Source organism: Hippocampus bargibanti, linkage group LG16 (genome assembly GCF_051943395.1).
Source record: "Hippocampus bargibanti isolate YZ-2025 linkage group LG16, ASM5194339v1, whole genome shotgun sequence".
Lineage (NCBI taxonomy): Eukaryota > Metazoa > Chordata > Actinopteri > Syngnathiformes > Syngnathidae > Hippocampus > Hippocampus bargibanti.
The window spans coordinates 4291190-4311110 of NC_142749.1; the positions used below are offsets into that span (position 1 = coordinate 4291190).

General features: G+C 41.8%; 1 protein-coding gene across 1 annotated transcript; it reads left to right on the top strand.

Annotated features, from left to right (window-relative positions):
* The first annotated feature begins 24 nt into the window (after positions 1–24).
* On the top strand, positions 25–13075 carry ei24 (EI24 autophagy associated transmembrane protein). The gene is made up of 11 exons (XM_089017670.1): positions 25–144; positions 1108–1244; positions 3114–3259; positions 4760–4820; positions 4941–5007; positions 5095–5219; positions 6734–6853; positions 8016–8127; positions 8207–8318; positions 12285–12359; positions 12449–13075. The coding sequence occupies exons 2-11, from the start codon at positions 1203–1205 to the stop codon at positions 12609–12611; spliced, it is 1023 nt and encodes a 340-aa protein (XP_088873796.1). The 5' UTR covers positions 25–144; positions 1108–1202; the 3' UTR covers positions 12612–13075.
* Positions 13076–19921: the final 6846 nt, after the last annotated feature.

Consider the following 19921-nt stretch of genomic DNA (forward strand, 5'->3'; position numbering starts at 1 on the left):
CAGGATTCCTCGGGGTTGGAGCTTGCGCAATGTGTATTTTCCTCACGGCCCTTGATCGTCTATTCAGTCAGCGTTCTTGTTGTTGGTGGTTCAAGGGGAAGACAAACAAGAAACGCTCGTTTGTCCACTTGCTTAATGCACGAGGTAAGGACCACATTGGTAATGACAGGGCGCTTTCATCGCGTGGTTAAATGTTGTTTCTTTTTGTCAATTATCACAAGAGTTGCACAAGGTGTTTGTACATTTCTTGGTAGCAGCGTAAACAAACATGCTAGCTGGGTGCCGACAAATTGTGCCACCAGACGTAAAAAATCAAACCAGACAAATGTCAACGTGCCATACTATTAATGTTCTTTTCGGCTTGTAAAAATAAAACGTTAGATAACTCTGAGATAGCATGCTCATGCGTTCAATGAACAGTATATAGTCGGAAAGAATATAGATGTTCTTTCTCTATGTCACAAATTATCTGTCACTGATCTGGTTTTATATTTAATTCGACCCCCGCGTGTTTATTCCAACGAAATGTCTTCTTCTTTTCCTTTCGGCTTTTCCCTTCAAGGGGTCGCCACAGCAAATCAGTGTCCTCCATCTTGAGAGGTTAATGTAACAACGCATATTAGATGATTACGTTTCACAAGGAGTAAATGAGCAAGAATCTTTGATCTGTGGTTACACTTTTGAAAGTGGCTTTCTTCTTGACCATTAATGTTCTTCTACGTAGAAAAAGCTGGGTAAACGTGAAGATCATCAATCTCTCTATTCAATCAAAGAGTTATTTCAATTTATTAGCTAAGTTTGAGCTTGCATGAATTCAATGTTTTTTTGAATTAGGCACCAACATTTCTATTTCTTTCAGTATTTTAAATATTGCAATAATATCCTGCTTGCAATATTCGACTCTCACATCTCATGTTTCCCAATATAAACTAGCCTTATAAACTACCTGTGATTTCATGACCAGTTCTATCCACATAATAATGGAGTATAAACTAACACTGCTGTGCATAGCTGTCTGTATACCTAATCTTCATATTAGTTTGTCTTCTCTCGGTCTGCCTCGGATACCTTTCCTGATCCGTTGTACTTTGTCTCCTTTATTGGCAGGTTACTGGGTGAATATTTTTCTGCAATGAGATTTGACCAACAGGTTAACAGTCCCCATTCCTTCTGCAGTTGATGGATCTGCAGTTGGTGCAGAGATGACAGACAGTGTCAGGGCCTTCCTCCGCAATGTTGCGACGGTCAGCAGCACTCACATGAATCCACAGCACATGCCACACCCATGTAGATTACAGACAATGAAACCAAATGTATCAATGCACTTGGTAAATTTCTTGTGAAAAATATTTTGTACAGCCTTGACATTACCAAAGTTGAAAGTCCCAAAATGACTTTATTACATCAACAACATAAACATCATCATACAAATAAGCAAAAAAAGTAAAATGTGATAATAACCTTGGAACAAACAAGAAATATAAATTGTGTTGTAGGAAAGTTGACGTACAAAAATGTTCCAGGTCCTTGCAAAGGTTTACCGTACTTTCACAACCATAAGACGCACATAAAAGACTTGCATTTTCCCCCAAAATGGAAGGGGTACATAATAATGTTGCCTTGTGTTTGCACCATGTTCTGGTAATCTTTAAATGCTGCCGTGTTACGTTGAAAACAGGCCCGCTTGACCAATGTTGGAAAAGTATACATTTTAATCGCAATGCTAATGAAGAATTAATATCAACCTATACATATTCTCACAGAAATTGCATTATATCGTGCACCTTACTGCAGTGATTTTCAACCACTGTGCCGTGAGAGATCGTCAGGTGTGCCGTGAGAAACTATCTAATGCCCGCTTTTCCAATTAAAAATTTTACAAACATGTATTAATCATTTTCTGCCAATATTATTTCATTGTCCTGTGTCCGTGCTGAAAAGACTGAGAGGGTAATTTAATATTCGTCCGTGTGGCAACACATCACTGATTGCCTCTTTTCGACGAGATGGTGTGCCGCAAAAAAAAATCCAAAGTAAAAGAACGTGCCCTGGTTCAAAAAAAAGGTTGAAAACACTGCCTTGGAGGATTGACATCAATGCAGTTTCACTTGAAAAATATTCCTTCAGACCTGCATGGCATTTACTTGATTCGAGAACAGATGTCAGTGACTGGTATTCAAGGGCCAGCCTTCATAGCTTCGGTACTTGAAAAAAAGGCTTACAGCAGCCTGATACAAACTGTATTGGAACTCGTCCCATTAATATCATGAATGATTAGCCCTCGCCCTGCATTTTTATACCCACTACAGATTTTAATTTCCTTTGATGGCAATCATATTGATGTATTGACTAATTTTCAGATGTGATCAAGACATTTGTTTGGCTGTGTCCCCTAGAACATATGTGCACGACTATGGACCTTAAGTGCTCTTAGCATCAAACAAAGATCCCAGCTATGCGCATTCATCTCTTAAAGATTGATCTCAGAGCACATTCAGATTTTGCTTGTTTTACAATACAATACAATACATATTGATTTATTGAGCTTAACTAATTCACTGCCAGTGCCAGGTTTTTGGCATTTTCACTCGAATTGCAGGACCCACAGAATATTGAATTTTAGGACTACATAAAAATTCAATGCAGCGTATGAAATCTTAGACTCTCTTCTTTCATCGAGCTTACTTGGTTGTAGAGTTATCTTTATTGACAGTGGGGGCGGCTGTACAAAAGGTAAATGATACCCCCTCGTGGGAGGGAAAAACATTGCCAGAGGTCTGACCGAAGCTTAAAACGCACCCTCCACCTTCGCAAGAAAAAAACAAAACCCTAACACATTTGGGAATGGCGCTCCACGTCATGCTTTTCAATTCCCGAATAGATTCAGGAATGGCAGTGAATAAGTTAATAATACATATGCCTGATGTCATAACTCTGGTTATTAGATTCTAGCCTTGAGTTTATTAAGGGACTACTTGCAGCATTTGTTCCACATGGACTTTTGAGTTTTGTCATCAATGAAAACAAAAAAATATTGTTTTCTACACATTTTTTCCTCTCTAACATTTTGGGCAAATAATTTATGTTCTCCTATACACCTGGGACCTTTGCAGGGGATCAAAGATTCCATACTTGGGATTGGAACCATCTCCAAGCTGGATGCCCGTATCCAGCAGAAAAGGGAGGAACAGCGACGAAGAAGGGCCAGCGGGGCTTTGGCACAACGACGGGCTCAAACTGAGGAGCGTAAACCTGACAAGTATGTCTAACAATTGAATTGATTCGAACGATTGCAGTCCAAACTAATACTGTACACTTACTGGATATAAGGCGCACCTCCAATGAATGGTGTATTTTTAAACTTTTTCCATATACTGTATAAGGCACATCTTCATCTTTCCTTTATACCTATAGAAAATATTTACCATATTTTCTGGTGTATGAGGCGCACTGGAGTATAAAGCGCACCCCAATGAATGGTGTATTACCAAACTTTTTCCATATATGAGACGCACTGGACTATAAGGCGCACCTTCAATGAAAGAAAAAATGGTTTCCAAATATAATATATAAATATATACAAGTTATCCAAATATAAGGTACACCACAATATAAGGCGCTATAGTAGAAGCTGGGGTTACGCACTACTACTTCTACAGGGGGAAATAGTTAGTGGCTGCTGACAGTCGTTACGAGACCTGCTGTGGCTCAATATGACTTCACATAAATGGCGCACCTGCGTATAAGGCGCGGGGTCATCTTTTGAAGAAAATCAAGACTTTTGTGTGTGCCTTATACACTGGAAAATACGATACTTGAATGTATCACTGATTTATACCCAGAGGTGGCGTGGTCCTCAAATGAGCACCGGAGGTTGTTGTTTGGTGCTCATGTATAATGCATTCTGTAATGCATATACAGTGAGACCTCAACTTACGAACTTAATTGGCTCCCAGACAGAGTGTGTAAGGCGAAAAGTGTGTATCTAAAAAAAAAAATCCCATAGGAAACCATTAAAATGGGACTAATCCGTTCCCGGGTTTCCATAAAATATACTTTTCAACTAAATAAGCCTTAAAACTACACACAACATACCTTATTCTATGTACAATAAATGTGCTATTGTATTGTAATGAAAGAAATACACTGGATTGTATCATAAAGGCACTTTATTTACATTTGTGATGGTCATTTATGGCTTGATGGAATGGCGTTGGAGGTCGAATGTCAAAGGGAATTGCTGTTTGGAAAGAGAGGCGCATTACATGACGACTAATTAAAGAAATAAACTGCTGTAAAATAAAGTTTTATTTACCTTTTTGATGGTCGTTCATGGCTTATGGAAGGAGAGTCACCTTCCATAAGGACTGTTGGTAACTTAACCTCTGGTGCTGTTCGGTCGTGTGCTTCCACCGAAGATCACTCTGCCAGCCGTGGTGGGTGTGTATTATGAAAATAGTGCTTATTATAAGGTTTAATTTTCATAAATTTGATGTTTGTAAGACAAAAAGTTTGTAAATTGAGGTGTTTGTAAGTTGAGGTCTCACTGTATTTTTAACCACACAATGGAAAGAAGTGGAACTTAATTTAGGCAAATATTACTTCAATGTATGGACATTTCAAGTTACAAATGGGCTCGGGGGGCCAATTACATTTGTTAACAGGGAGGGTCCATCATAACCCACAGTGATTAGTATTTTTTTTATATATACTGTATATGTATATATTTTTTTACACTGATTGACTTATTTATTTTTAGTGACCCCAAAGTAGCCAGCAGGATCTTTCAGTGCTGTGCCTGGAATGGAGGAGTCTTCTGGGTAAGAGGCTCAATGTACATGTGATTATCGTGTTTAATCGCTCTTGAAAATTGAACAGACTCTGTTCTCTCAGAATGTCCTGATAATGTTTGAGGCTTGTGTTATTTTGTTTTCCTTCAGCTCAGTCTTTTTCTCTTCTACCGGGTGTTTATCCCACTACTCCAGACTCTATCTGCAAAAATTATTGGTATGTAGTAGAGATGAACATTTAACATTGTTGATGGATGCTTCTGTTGTGAAATCTTCCTCAGACAACAATTTTTTGTTGCTTCAGGAGACCCCTCGCTCCATGGCAATGTCTGGTCATGGTTGGAGTTCATACTGACGTCTGTCTTCAGTGCTCTGTGGGTTCTCCCACTGTTTGTCCTCAGCAAGATTGTCAACGCTATCTGGTTTCAGGTTGGTCCCCCAAAGTTGCAGCATTTTTATTAATGACCAGATGTTGTATTTAGGGTCTTTTTACGCTCAGAGGCAGAACAAGTGGTGTGTACTTTCATGGCCATTTTGCACAAAGATGTGTTATTTTATCCGCATAAAAAACATCAACAGCACAAGTCTGTCACACATTTCCATTCGCATTTTTTGTCTGTTTGTGTACATAAACAAAAGTGTCGACTCCCCTCGGTTTATGAAAGAAATATTTTGCGGTCTCAGAAATGATGTGAATAGAACAAAATTAATCATATACACCATCCATCCATTTTCATCAGGGTCGCGGGGGATGCTGGAGCCTATCCCAGCCGTCTTCGGGCAGTAGGCAGGGGACACCCTGAATTGGTTGCCAGCCAATCGCATGGCACACAAAGACAAACAACAGTCACTCTCACACTCATACCTCGGGAAAATTTGGTGTTCAATCTGCCTGCCATGCATGTTTTTGGAATATGGGAGGAAACTGGAGGACCTGGAGAAAAACTACGCGGGAGAACATACAAGCTCCACACAGGGACGCGAACCCGCAACCTCTGCACCGTGCTAACCACTGGACTACCGGGCCGGCCAGTATACAACATTTTAAATAAAAATTAATCACTAAAAATAAAACACTGCTTTGGAATTGTGCCTCAACAGAATAATTTCAGTAAAGAAACCCATGAAATAGTCCCAGAGCAAAACAGCCCTTGAATATACCGGACGCTTCTGATGATGGAAGGGAATGGAATAGATTAGCCTTTATTCATCTCGCAGTGGAGAAAATTACATTCACAGCAGCAAAGTTATTAAAGGAAGAGGAAAGGAAAGAAACAAGTACAAATGCAAAATACAGGAGCTGCTGGAAAGGCAGCCACTCTCGCGGCGCCATCTTGAAGTAAAAACACACACAAAAACTAAATAGATATTGTGTCAACACTAAGACACAAACAGTCATTCAATCTTAAGCACTTTCTGCACCCTCTATGTTGCATGAGGCAGTTCTAGATGAAAGAGAAGAGGATTAAAGTGTCATTTTTAGCAGTGGATCAGGGACCGCATGGTGGAATCTGCACGTCTACTACAAGATAAATGTTGAAAGCAAACACAAAGCTGTAGCATCCATTGATGAAAAGAGATTGTCTCACATTTCCTGTCCCACGTAAATCTACTTCAATTCCAAGCCACGACAGTTCCACATACGCATTGGTGCTCTGCGCTGACGCTCCTTTCTTCCCATTGCGGCACCAGCTAGGTCTGAACAATTTTGTGCAAATGTGCAAGTGATATGTTGGTTGATTCAACAAATGTGACATTGATCAGACTGAGCGTGAACTGATGGTTCCGAAAACTGCTGAATTATGTTTGACCAGTGATTAAATCAGAGGGGTGTGGGGCGGCGGGGTCTTCATCGTTATCACGTAGGGTCATTGAGGCTTGGATTGCATTGAACATCGTGATCCATACCATATTGTGTCATGATAGTTGTGTGTTTGTTGCAGGATATAGCTGACTTAGCATTCGAAGTATCTGGCTGTAAAGTGCAACCATTCCCAAGTGTGAGCAAGATCATTGCAGATATGGTCTTCAACCTCCTCCTTCAAGCACTCTTCCTCATTCAGGTTTGCACGTTGAATGTATGGTTCGCCGTTGCTGGTCCATATGACTGAAACCATTATCACAATAAAAGTAATTCATATTGGTCGACATTGCTAATTATTGAATCTTGTATATTTCAATTATTATTTCTTTATTTGTTTGAAAATGTGGACCGCAGGTGGGAAAATGCTGAATATAGGTACTACAGTAATTTAATTTTAAGATATGATATTCAAGATTTAACTCATTCACTGCCAGACATGTGCAAAAATGTGTCCACTCCAGTGCCAGGGTTTTTGTCATTGTCACATGAATTCCAGGACCCACAGAATATGAAGTTTTAGGACTACATAAACATTCAATACAGCGTTAGAAATCTTATTTCATCAGAAAAAAAGTTTATTCCTAAATTATATGGCTCTGGAATTATATGAGCTTGAAATGATGGTGGCTGTCCTAAATACAATGCAATAAATACATACACTTGTTTGTTTAAATAGCGCTTTAACAACAGCTGAAGCTGGAACAAAGCGCTAACATGGAAAAAAGGGAAATGCTGCCTCCTTGTGGAAAAAAAACATTGCCCGCATTATTTGCACCCAAGCATGAAAAAACAAATGGCGCTCTACGTCATATTTTCAATTCCCAAATAAACTTGGGAATGGCAGTGAATGAGTTAATAAGGCCTCAATGCAACCCCGAATTCAATTAAACTGGTCAATCTAAATATAAAATTAAATGCCTATTTAAACATCATGTACTTAGTGGGGCGGGGCGATATGGCTGAAAAATGTTTCACGTAAATGTTGAATTTTATTCATTATTGATTATTCCGTTTTTCTTATTGCCTATTTAAAATGGGAAAAACAATTCCATTGATTGAAGGTAACATTTCAAACAATTCAACCGATTGAAAATCCAATTAAGTAAAACACAAATATCAACAGGAAAAAATATTCTTCCAAATATATGGCAATAAAACGTCATTTTCAAGGACTGACCACCAATGTGTATTGTATTGTGCAATGTTGTTGACATCCATGCTCCTCCAGCAGAGCTCAGTAATTATTTATCATTGTCATATGACTTTTTTCCCCTTGAGAAGTGATGCTAATATCTCTGACCTCAACACACATGCAGTCAAGGTGAGTTCTGTGAGACTGAGACTGCATTTGTGTCTTCTAGGGGATGATTGTGAGCCTGTTTCCTATCGATGCCATCGGACAGATGGTCAGCCTATTGCACATGTCTCTGCTCTATTCCCTGTACTGTTTTGAATATCGCTGGTTCAACCACGGTAAGATTGCCGGTACTTTTAACACAAACGTCGTGCATATCTCATGTTTGTCACACTGAAAATGGATAACGTTTTTAAGGCATCGAGATGCACCAACGGCTGTCCAATATTGAGAGGAACTGGCCCTATTACTTTGGCTTTGGTTTGCCCATGGCTTTGTTGACAGCCTTGCCTTCATCATATATCATCAGGTAAAGCCTCAATACCATAGGTGTACTTTATTTTACACATTTGGCTTGATCATGCTTCTTTCTCCTCCATACATATAGATAATGAGGTGTAAAGTGCGTTAACACGAATTGTTTTCTTACCTGGGTGTTACATTCACCCTCACTAATTAAGATTGAAGAAACTGGTACTGTGATACCTCGGCTTACGAACTCTTTAGCTAACGAACTTTTTGCCTTACGAACGTTAAATTCGCGAGAATATAATCTTGGCATACAATTTTTTTTCGGGAAACACACGGAGCGCCACAATGAGTGATGTGTCGCTCGCGAACGAGCCGGTTCTTAGAGCTCCTGAAATGGCAGCCGGCTTTTTTCCCCCTCTATTCCCCGCCACCAGTCTTTGGTTAAATCCGCACGTGATTGGTCAATATCCGTGGTAGAGGAGGGAGGGGGCACACGCAGCAGGACACACACAGCAGTGAGTGGGGGAGGGGTTACAGAAACAGAAAAAAAAAACACACACACACACACACACACGAAAGGGAGACGACAGAGCTTGAAACAAAAAAACAAAAGTGAAAAAAAAATAAAAGTGAAATGGTGAGAAAATGGATAGAAAACAGTGAAATTTGGACTCGTTTCAACTTTATTGATATTCAAAGTCAGAGTGTAGACTGCAAGGTTAAATTATCCCATCAATCAGGATCCATCAATAACCCGCACAAGCCATCTGTACAATTTGAAGAGAACATACAAGCAAGGGAACCAGCTATTCATGAAGTTTCTAGTGTGTCTGCCTGCATCTGTTGCTGTTGCAATATCACTTCTAAGATGTACAACCCAAAGCTGCTTGAGACACTTTATACAAAAAGCTATCCATTACATCAAGCCATCAACAACCATCACAAAGGTAAAGAAAACGACGTTATTATACAGTACAGTTTATTTCTTTGATTACAATACCACAGCACATTTATTATACATAAAATAAGGTATATTGCATGTATTTTTAAGGCTTATTTAGTTGAAAATTATGTTTTATGGGTTCCTGGGAATGGATTATTCTCATTTTAATGGTTTCCTTTGGGAACTTAATGTTTGGAATACACACTCTTTGCCTTACACCAGACATGGGCAAACTACGGCCCGCGGTTAGGCTTTTTAATCCGGCCCGCCGAATTTGTCCAAATTATAGTAAAAATAGTGTCTGAAAGTCATGACAAAACGTTAGCGGACAACAAGTCAGACAACTCGGAAAAGCTGCCTGCCCCATTTTTCACAATTTGAAACACAATCTTCTTCTTTTCCTTTCGGCTTTTCCCTTCAAGGCACATGTGTCAAAGTCAAGGCCCGCGGGCCAAAAAATGACTTTGACCCCCTTGCTTCAAGGGGTCGCCACAGCAAATCAGTGTCCTCCATCTTTAGAGGTTTGATCCGCATGTTTGTTTTGGCCAAGCTTTTACGTCGGATGCCCTTCCTGACACAAATCCTCTGTATTTATCCGGGCTTGGGACCGGCACAAGACATGTGGCTACTGAACAAGCAACTCGCTCAGTAAAAGGCTTTCAAACACTAAATGGTAATCGGCACAGCAACATTTAAAAAAGCAAAAACTATACTCACCATTTGATGACAATGCTCTGATCTTACCGTGAAATGGGCATCTCTTTCCTTACATTACAAACAGAACCAGTATGATAAATCGACCATTGCTATGTGTGGCTAAGGGTGTTTCTGTGGTGTCTAAGAAACGGTCTCAAGGAATAGAAGTGGTTGAAAAACTTCTGTTGATTTGGATTAACGAAAAGCAGCGAGCAGGGGGCCATATGAGTGAGGGTATTATCGTCGAAAACAATAAAACTAGTAATCGCAAAAAAAAGCATTGTCGCAAAATATAAACTTTACTTTTTTAATTAAGGACGTACCGACGACAAAGGCTACCTTGCTTAAGGTAAATGTCCATGGCTGTAGATTTCGCTCATGTAGTCATTTGTCGACAATACAATGTTTGCATTGCCTGCAAGCCACATAACTCTCATGTACGCTTTACAGTCACGGTTTAATGTAAATTTACATTTTGTAGCGTCACATATGTCGTTAGCTTCTTTTGAATCTTTCTTCTGGGCTGAGGTTCTGTGCATCTATTTTGGAAAATGATATGCAAATGCACGACCTTATAACGCCTTCTAAATCCGGAAGAAAGAAGAAGGCTTCTGATTGGCTGCCGTGCTGAGTATGCAAATTTCAACTGCAGGTAGCCTCTGTCTGTGTGCTTAGCAATGATACACGTGTACTGTTTGCGCATGAAGGCGAGGGCGTCCATGGCGAGTTTGTAGAGCGCAAGGTCAGGACAATCCATCCATGATTTCGCGGAGTTTAACACAAGTAGATATTATTGAGATTTGCACCTTCGATTGAAACTTATTAAAAACACACGAAATCTCGATAAATCACAGTGTGTGTTATTTCAATCTATTTCCATTTCCTCGTCCCAGTATCTGCAAATTTATTAACTGAAAAGGGCTATTTTTCACATTTGAAAGACAGTTAATAAATTGGGTTGTAGTGTTCTTACTGTGTTATGAGGTTTGCACACACGACATTTAAAGACAACCGACGTCTCCGGACAAGTTGTGTCCATAATTTGTAAAATGGCTTCAAATGACTTCTACTGAGCGTATTTTAATAAGATTCTACCGCATATAGCTATATTTTACGTTTTGAGACTCGCACTGAATATTCAGGAAGTCTTGTTTTTGACTTGGTGACGAGTACGTCCGTGACGTCACTAAAGGACCGCCCCTGGCCGTAAAAAAGACACATTGTAGCAGTCCTTCCATCACGTCAACGTATTTTGCTGTACATGTTTGGTCTGAAAACCGTGTTGCACCCAGAAGCTGCCAGAAGAGGATGTCCAAGCTCCATATAAGGAATTTATCAGCCTGTGGAAACGGAGGTGGCCACAGGATGTCACCATTTTGTGCCTCTTTTCTGGTGATCGATTTCCCCCTAATGTTGCCTCAAAATGGCATGGAATAAATTCTTTAATCGATTGCAAACATGTACACTTTCCTCTTCAGAACTATTTGAATCATATTCATAACTGGATGTTTAACAAGAAAGCATATTCTCCGAATCTGAAGCCATTGTTTGGATTCTACAGCGATGCAAGACGTCTTGGAGTGACGTCACGAACTGGGGGTGGGACTTTCTGAAAATGCCCAATTCGCAGCTCAATTTTTTGCAGATTTTGGACACTTTAAGTCATTTTTATTCGTGTTTTGCATTTGAATAAAAATATCATACTGCATGTTTTGGGTTTTCTCCGGGTCCCCCGGTTTCCTCCCACACTCCAAAAACATGCATGGCAGGCAGATTGACCACTCCAAATTGTCCCTAGGTGTGAGTGTGAGAGTGACTGTTGTATGTCTTTGTGTCCTCTGCGATTGGCTGGCAACCAATTCAGGGTGTCCCCCGCCTCGTGCCCGAAGACAGCTGAGATAGGCTCCAGCCACCCCCGCGACCCTAATGAGGAATAAGCGGTACGGAAAATGAGATGAGATGAGATGTTTTGGGTATTTTAGATGCTATAAAATGTTTTTCTGATGTCAGTTAAGAAACAAAAAAAAGTGATGTCGGTTGTCCTTTAATGCTTTAGCATATGTGGCTCAAACACTCCCTCCAAAGGCTCCTAGCCCGGCCCCTCTGTCAAATTTTAGAACCAATTGTTGCCCGCCACTCAAAAAGTTTGCCCACCCCTGCCCTACACACACTTTCTTGGAACCAATTAAATTCGTAAGCCAAGGTATCACTGTATTTAGAGATGAGCTGTGATTTTGATGTGCTATTTACCAAACCTCTTGGTAAAAAATGGAATTTAGAAACTTAGGACAAAAAATTGCCTGCTGAGTACAAATATAGTTTCAAAGAATCATAAATGACTGCATTTAGTTTAAAACATTCTTTATCTTGTTTTGTTCAACCCAGTGGCTGCTTGTTCTCTATCCTCTTCCCACTCTTCATCATCAGCGCCAATGAAGCCAAGACACCAACAAAGCTGTAGTAAGTGACAAAATAAAGCAGATGTTTTGAATCATTTCATTGTATGTAATTTTCCCTCGCCGAATCATTTTGTATGTCCCAATTTTTAGCCATTTTCAGCTGCGTCTCTTCTCGTTGGTGGTGTTCATCAGCAACAAGCTTTTTCACAAGACGGTCCACCTGCAGTCCTCAATGGCCTCATCAACATCCTCAGAAAGGCTCACATCCCCTCACACCTCGCCTGTCCGACATAGACTGCTGCCCACTCAGTGATGTTGATGCTGCATGAAGGACCCTCGCTTAATGTGACAAATGTTTTTTCGAAGGATTTCTTTGTGTTTTGCAGCACTGGGTTTACATGTTTTTTAATCTAATCTCTGACCCTTTTATTAATATTAATTTTTTTCACTCTGCCCTGTGCCTCACACCCAAAACACATAAATCACTGACAATTGTTTTCATTTGTCTTTTTTCATTTGCTTTGAAGAAACTAGATTGGATGACCACCTGCAGAATGTGTTTGTTTGATGGCGGATTGTTTTACCAGTTCCAGTACGTGTTTGTATGATGCCGCAAGTCTCATATGGTCCTGTGGTTGTCAGGTTATGGTGTCCAAGAATTTCTAGGAAAATTGTTGGAGAGACTTTTTTTAACTGTGCTGGACTTTTTGAAACGTAAATTGACATGTGCAGGAGCTAAAATGATTTGGCATCTAATACAAAACAAAAACGGTGTCACTTGTGGTGTGTTCATTGCATGTGCTCATTGCATACAAGATGACCCCAAAACAATTTTTAGTTATTATAAATGTATTCAGTTTTGGGAATATATGCAGCAAGCACTGCTGAATATATGCTGTACTGCTAAAACATAACAATATTCATTAACACTTTAAACCTTGACCTGTAAACTCTGCTAATCTGAGACAAGTATACTTCCCCATTTATTTGTTGTATTTTAAATTATGAACGTGCCACCAACAACCAGTATAATGAAGCCCTCCAGCTCCTTCAATGGGTTGTTGAAGGGAGTTAGTTTTGCCCACACATACAGTACATAGTGTTTGTGTAGACTGATTGTGAATGAGGTTTTTAGTGGAAATCATATGAATTAAGTGAATTAGGATTTATCCGAAATGTCTGCTTGGTGAGTTATGCAAATATATATTTTAATTTGATTATTAATGCAAAAGAATAAGATTTCAAATGAGTTCCATCAGCACAAAACTGCACAAGGCAGTCCTAAATTCAGTCCTTATTGTTTATTTTTTTACTTGTTTTTGTAAGTGAAGTAATAATTATCTTTAAAAATAATTTGTGATAACTACTATCTGTATTTCCCGTCACGGGTGTGGTGGAACCTATCACACTTGTCAGGGAAGTAGGTGAAGGACACGTTGACCTCGTCAGATAATCATAAGGCACACGATCGATGACAACCATTCAGAATCTGCAATCACATGGGATAATACAGTACATATAGATGTGACGGGTGTCACAACAGTGACTGTCTTGAGCTCCACGTTGCTGCCTTCTTAATAATACCAGATGTGTGGATGTCTTTTGTTGCTGCAACTCAGTATGGCAGCAGGGGTGGGTGAAGTTGGATGGGTTTCGTCTTGTGAATAACAGACTTGTCCAAGCTGTTCTCAATATGCAAAACAGAATGAAGAACGTGTGATCGTATAGTGGTTATTTACAGAAAAAGAGAATACAACGCAAGTGCACTGTTATTTATATGATGTCCATGAACGCATCACATGTGAGATGTCGTCGGTGCAAACACGGTGCGCTGGATAATGGCGGCACAGTTCGACACGCCACGAACTCACGGCCAAATGAAATGACACAAGAAACTAAATACTATACAATAAAAACGAAATGAAACAATCTTTACCTGAAACACACTATGGCAGAAGCGATGGGTGAAGTCGCATGGGTTTCGTGTTGTGAATAACTACGCTACAGAAAAGCACTATGAAGCACAACTGCTTCAAAGTTCCACTCGACAAAACTTGAATTAAATAATGACACAAAAAGTAATCTGGACTTGAAAGGAATCAGGGAACTAATTAGATAACACTAGACCAGGGGTCGGGAACCTTTTTGACTAAGAGAGCCATAAAAGTAAAATATTTAGAAATGTTTTTCAGTGAGAGCCACACGCACGCGCGCGCGCACATACAAACGCTCGCGCGCGAGCACACACACACGCGCGCGGCCACTTTTCAACAAAATATCAGAATGTATTATTTAAAATAACTTTGTGATAGTACTCACCGTTAACATGAATGGTTTTCCGTTCCTCGTAATTGGTCGAAATCCAGGCAAACGATCGGAATGAAACTCAATTTGCCGGTCCAGAGGCAAAGTTACTGCTAGCTAGCCTGCACACGGCTCATAAGCTTCCACACTTGCTATCTGCAATCTACTTCTCGCATGTTGATACTAACGTTAACATGGGGCTTGTTAAAATGTCATTGACATTCGACTGTTTCATCGATGGTATTGTTTCATTGCAAATTAGAATCAGAACATTTTCTCTCCTCTAATTCTCCGGTGCATTCACGCTGAAGTGCACTAGTTGGGCGTTTACCTGTTTCAACATGACAGCCACTATCATCCAATCAAAATGGCGCTTTCGGCCATTCTCTCTTGGCAGTCCATCGAAGTCGAAGATGACGTCGCTTCCATTGCTTTGTGGGGTATTGGACAGTGGTTATCGGCGCTGGCGTCGATGCCACTGTAGGTGACTATGAAGGCCGATTCTGGAGCCACAAATCCTGCCACATTCAGGACATGTGAGGCCAGGACCGGGCTGGCGAGGCGGTACTGAAGCAGCACAGAGGTGTCTTTGCTCGCGCCGCACGATCCTCCTCTGGGTGCGTTTGTTTTCAAGTTGTGTCACCCCTTCGTGGCATTAGGAACGCCACAGTGGCCTGTTAGGTGCAGCAGACTCCAGATCGCTGGGCTTGATGTTGCATTTCTTTAGAGTCTGTTTAAGCTGGTCTTTGTATCGCAGCTTAGGACCACCAGGCTTCCTATTCGCTGACAGGAGTTGTCCATAAAGCACCATAGCAGCGTGGACACACACTGCTTGGTAGACTGCGACTTTTGTTGGAGTTCTTAAGTGGTTGTTTTCGAACACACGAGTACGCAATCTGCCAAAAGCTTTGGAGGCTTGATGGATGCGGGCCTGGACGTCGTCGTCAATTAGACAGGAGGGTGTTAGAATGCTGCCGAGGTAGCTGAATTGTTGGACAACCTTGAGGGGTGTGCCACTGAGGGTGAACGCTGGGGTAGGAGAACTCTCTTTTGCCATGACCTCCGTTTTGGTTACATTGATCACGAGACCGAGTGATCGGTAGACGGAGGACATGGTATCAAGGGCATGTTGCATGGCAGCTGGGCTGTGGGCCAACAGAGCACAATCATCTGCATACTGTAGCTCGTGGATGTCGCTGATCAGGGTCTTGGTCTTGGCCTGTAGGCGTCTGATGTTGAACAGGCTACCATCCAGGCGGAATTGGATTTGTACGCCGCCACCTTCCTGGATGGACTTATGGAAGAGGAGCTGCCATCAGGAACAGGTTGAATATAGCAGGGGCCAGTACACAGCCCTGCTTCACCCCGACTTCCACAGGGAACGGGGAAGATTGCTGGCCACCAACAAGTACAGTTGCTTGCATGCCGCTGTGGAACTGTTTTAGGATGCTGAGACATTTGGAGGGAACGCCAAATTTCTGCAGTATGGTCCAGAGAATGTCACGGTTAACTGTGTCAAATGCCTTTGTAAGGTCGATGAAGGTGATCTAGAGGTCCTTGTTTTGTTCCTTGCATTTCTCCTGAACTTGGCGCGCAGCAAAGATCATGTCCAGAGTGCTTCGATCCTTCCTGAAACCGCATTGTGTCTCTGGGAGGATGTCTTTGGTAATGTGCGATGTAAGACGGAACAGCATTACTTTTGCAAGAATCTTGCCAGCAACAGAAAGTAGGGAGATGCCACGGTTGTTGCCACAGACTGACTTGTCCTCCTTCCTTTTATAAATGGTAACAATGTTGCTGTCTTTCCATTCCTGAGGAAGTGTCCCGTTTTGCCAGATGTTGCAGATGAGGTGGTAAAGCTTCCGTGTGAGGAGGTAACCGCCGCTCTTGAAGACCTCAGCTGGAAGTCCATCAGGGCCAGGGCTTTTGTTGTTTTTAAGGCTCCGGATTGCAGAGGACCTCTGTGAACTGAGGAGGTTCATCAAGGGAGGGAACTGATGGAAGCCCTGGGAGGGAGTCAAGGACAGATGTGTCTGAAGGGTTTACTTGGTTGAGCAGGGAGTCAAAGTGCTCTGCCCAGCGCTCAAGTATTAGCTGTTTGTCCTTCAGTAGTACAGAACCGTCTGCAGATTTAACTGGGACAATGTGTTGTCTTCAATGTCAATGTTTAGGTCACCTTTTCTAGACCCTTCCCTATAAGGGGTGAGCAGTGCGGACCCTGAATAGGGCTGCTCAGACGCACAGGATGCTGCCGAAGGATAATGTTGCTCCATCCCATCTTCGCAACGACCATCAATCCTGTACCGCCCCTGTGTAGGAATCAAGCTAGAAGCTTTCAGTCACATCCATGACCTGCCCCCGTCACTTTATCCTATCGCCAGTGGACTTATATGGTGGAAGCTGGAACCTGCGCTGCTAGTGGATTTAGTGTGAGGGACGTGGGGGCGCGCAATTCCTTCCCCCACATACTTGGCCGCACCCGCTGTATTCCAGTGGCAAGAGTGAGGACTCAAGACGACCTTCAGATGAGTGCGGTTGCAAGGGGCTGCCGGTGGTCCGACCCCCGGGTGCGGATTTGGGATCACTCTTTGTCTGGCCTCTACCCTCCGACCTGTTCGGCTTGGGTGACCCTGCCAGGAGTACAAGACTCCAGCCGACATAGCTCTCGGGGTCATGGAGACGCGCAAAGTGCCTCACCACGATAAGGTGGTGATCCCAGTCGAGGCACAATTCGGGCCATTCTAGGTCAGTGTCATCCAATCAAAATTGCGCTTTCCGCCAACTGCAGCCCCAACGGGAAATGAACGGCGAAAAAAACGACAATATGTATTTAGTTTTATCGGCGAGCCATATGCAATCATCAAAAGAGCCATAGGTTCCCGACCCCTGCACTAGACAGTACAAAAGGGGAAACAAAATAAAATATTGTCATGAAAATGCGAGTTAATCCAGACCGTGAGAAATGCGACTCACCATAGACTTGTCGAAGTAGTTCTGAGAACTAGGGGCGGGACTTTGTGCGATACTGCTCGCCGTTGCATCACTTCCGTCATAATTTAATAATCTTAGTGCACAACTCCGTTGCATATACTGTCCACTTAAAGGACAACCGACATCACTTTTTTCGTTTCCTAACTGACATCAGAAAAACGTTTTATAGCATCTAGAATACCCAAAACACGCAGGCTGATATTTTTAGTCAAATGCAAAACACTAATAAAAATGACTTAAAGTGTCTAAAATCGCCAAAAAAATGAGCTGTGAATTGGGCATTTTCAGAAAGTCCCGCCCCCAGTTTGTGACGTCACACCAAGACGTCTTGCCTTGCTCGAGAATCAAAACAATGGCTTCAGATTCGGAGAATATGCTTTCTTATTTAAAGCAGATTCTTTACTTACAGACAGTGTATTGTAGCTGTTCAAATACCTGACATGTTTCGGCATATACTTCCGCCTTCGTCAGAGTGTCACGGATGTTGTTGTGACGCGCCATTTTCAGCTGGTGTTGCTATGAGGTGATGAACCCACACATACTGACCAATATCTCCTTTGGACATCTGTACACCCCACTATTCATAAGTTGTCAGTCGTCAGAACATTACATGAACGCACCACAATGATCACGGACCCGGAGGACAGAACACAGGAGGAAAAACATACAACATGCACTACAAAAATGCCAATATCCTCAGTGGGCAATAACTAAAGGGCAGAGCAGGTCAAAAACAAAAACAACACAAGACAGGGAAGAAAGAAAAAACAAACAAACAAACAAACAAGAGCACAGAGCAATGGTAACATTGCCATACATGAGAGGGATCACAGAACGCTTACAAATAGCACTGAGGAAACACAACATAAACACACCGGTCAAACCACACACAACTCTCCGACAGATCTTGGTACACCCAAAGGACAAAATACACCCGGAAAATAAATGCAACTCAATATATACTCAGGTACTCATACTCAAGTCGTGCAATAAATCATACATCGGGGAGACAGGAAGGAGTTTCAATACAAGAAAAAAAGAGCACAAGAAGGAGTGCGAGAAGGAGACAGCAACAATACAAACAAGAGCAATAAAAGAACAAGGACAACAGGAGCACCATAAACCAGCCATCACGGACCACTGCAAAAGAGAAAATCACATCATGGACTGGGAGAAGGCCAGAGTGGAGCAGTATCCTGGAGGGACGAGCGGACAGCGGGGGGCGTGGCTTGCCTGTCAGATGTGACAGGTAGGTCACGCCCTTATAGCAACACCAGCTGAAAATGGCGCGTCACAACAACATCCGTGACACTCTGACGAAGGCGGAAGTATACGCCGAAACATGTCAGGTATTTGAACACCTACAATACACTGTCTGTAAGTAAAGAATCTGCTTTAAATTAGATATCAAGTAGACAGGATGAACTTAGTACAACGAATATGCTTTCTTGTTACACATCCAGTTATAAGTACGATTCAAACAGTTCTGAAGAGGAAAGCATACATGTTTGCAATCGATTAAAGAAGGTTTTCTGGGTCGTTTTGATAGCTCAAGACTGACGTGTAGTGTCAGAGAAAATGCAGAAGATGGCGGCAGAGCTCTGTTTAAGGAATTAATCAGCCCGTTTCCACAGTCTGATTAATTCCTTACACAGAGCTTTGTTGCCTTCTTCTGCCTCTTTTGGATGCAACACGAAGTTGTCAAACCAAACAAGTACAGAAAAATGCATTGACGTGATGGAAGGACTGCTACAATGGGTCCTTTTTTCGGTCAGGGGCGTTCCTTTAGTGACGTAGGGTGACGACTCGTCACCAACTCAAAAAGAAGACTTCCGGAATATTCAGCGGGAGTCTTAAAACGTAAAATATAGCTATATGCGGTCGAATCTTTGTAAAACAGTAAGTAAAAGTTATTTGTAGCCATTTTCCCCAAAAAAAAAAAACTTGTCCGGAGACGTCGGTTATCCTTTAACCTGCCATGCATGGTTTTGGACTGTGGGTGGAAACTGGAGAAAACTCACAAAGGCATGGGAGAGAACATCCAAAAACCACACTGGAAGGCCAAACCCGGAATTTAAGCCATCGACTTCTGTACCGGGAGGCGAACAGGCTTGCCAGTTAGCCACTTTGAACACAAACAGTCGTTTCAATTCAATTGTTGGGAGCTACTGCATAGATGACCGAGCGCCCAGGATAAAGACACAATAAACACCATCATTTTTTTCAGCACCTCGGCTGGCTTGTATCACGTCTTACTTTTTTTCCACACCACCATTGATATCGGCAACGTTTGAGTATTATTAATTTAAATCTCATTCTACGGGTGCA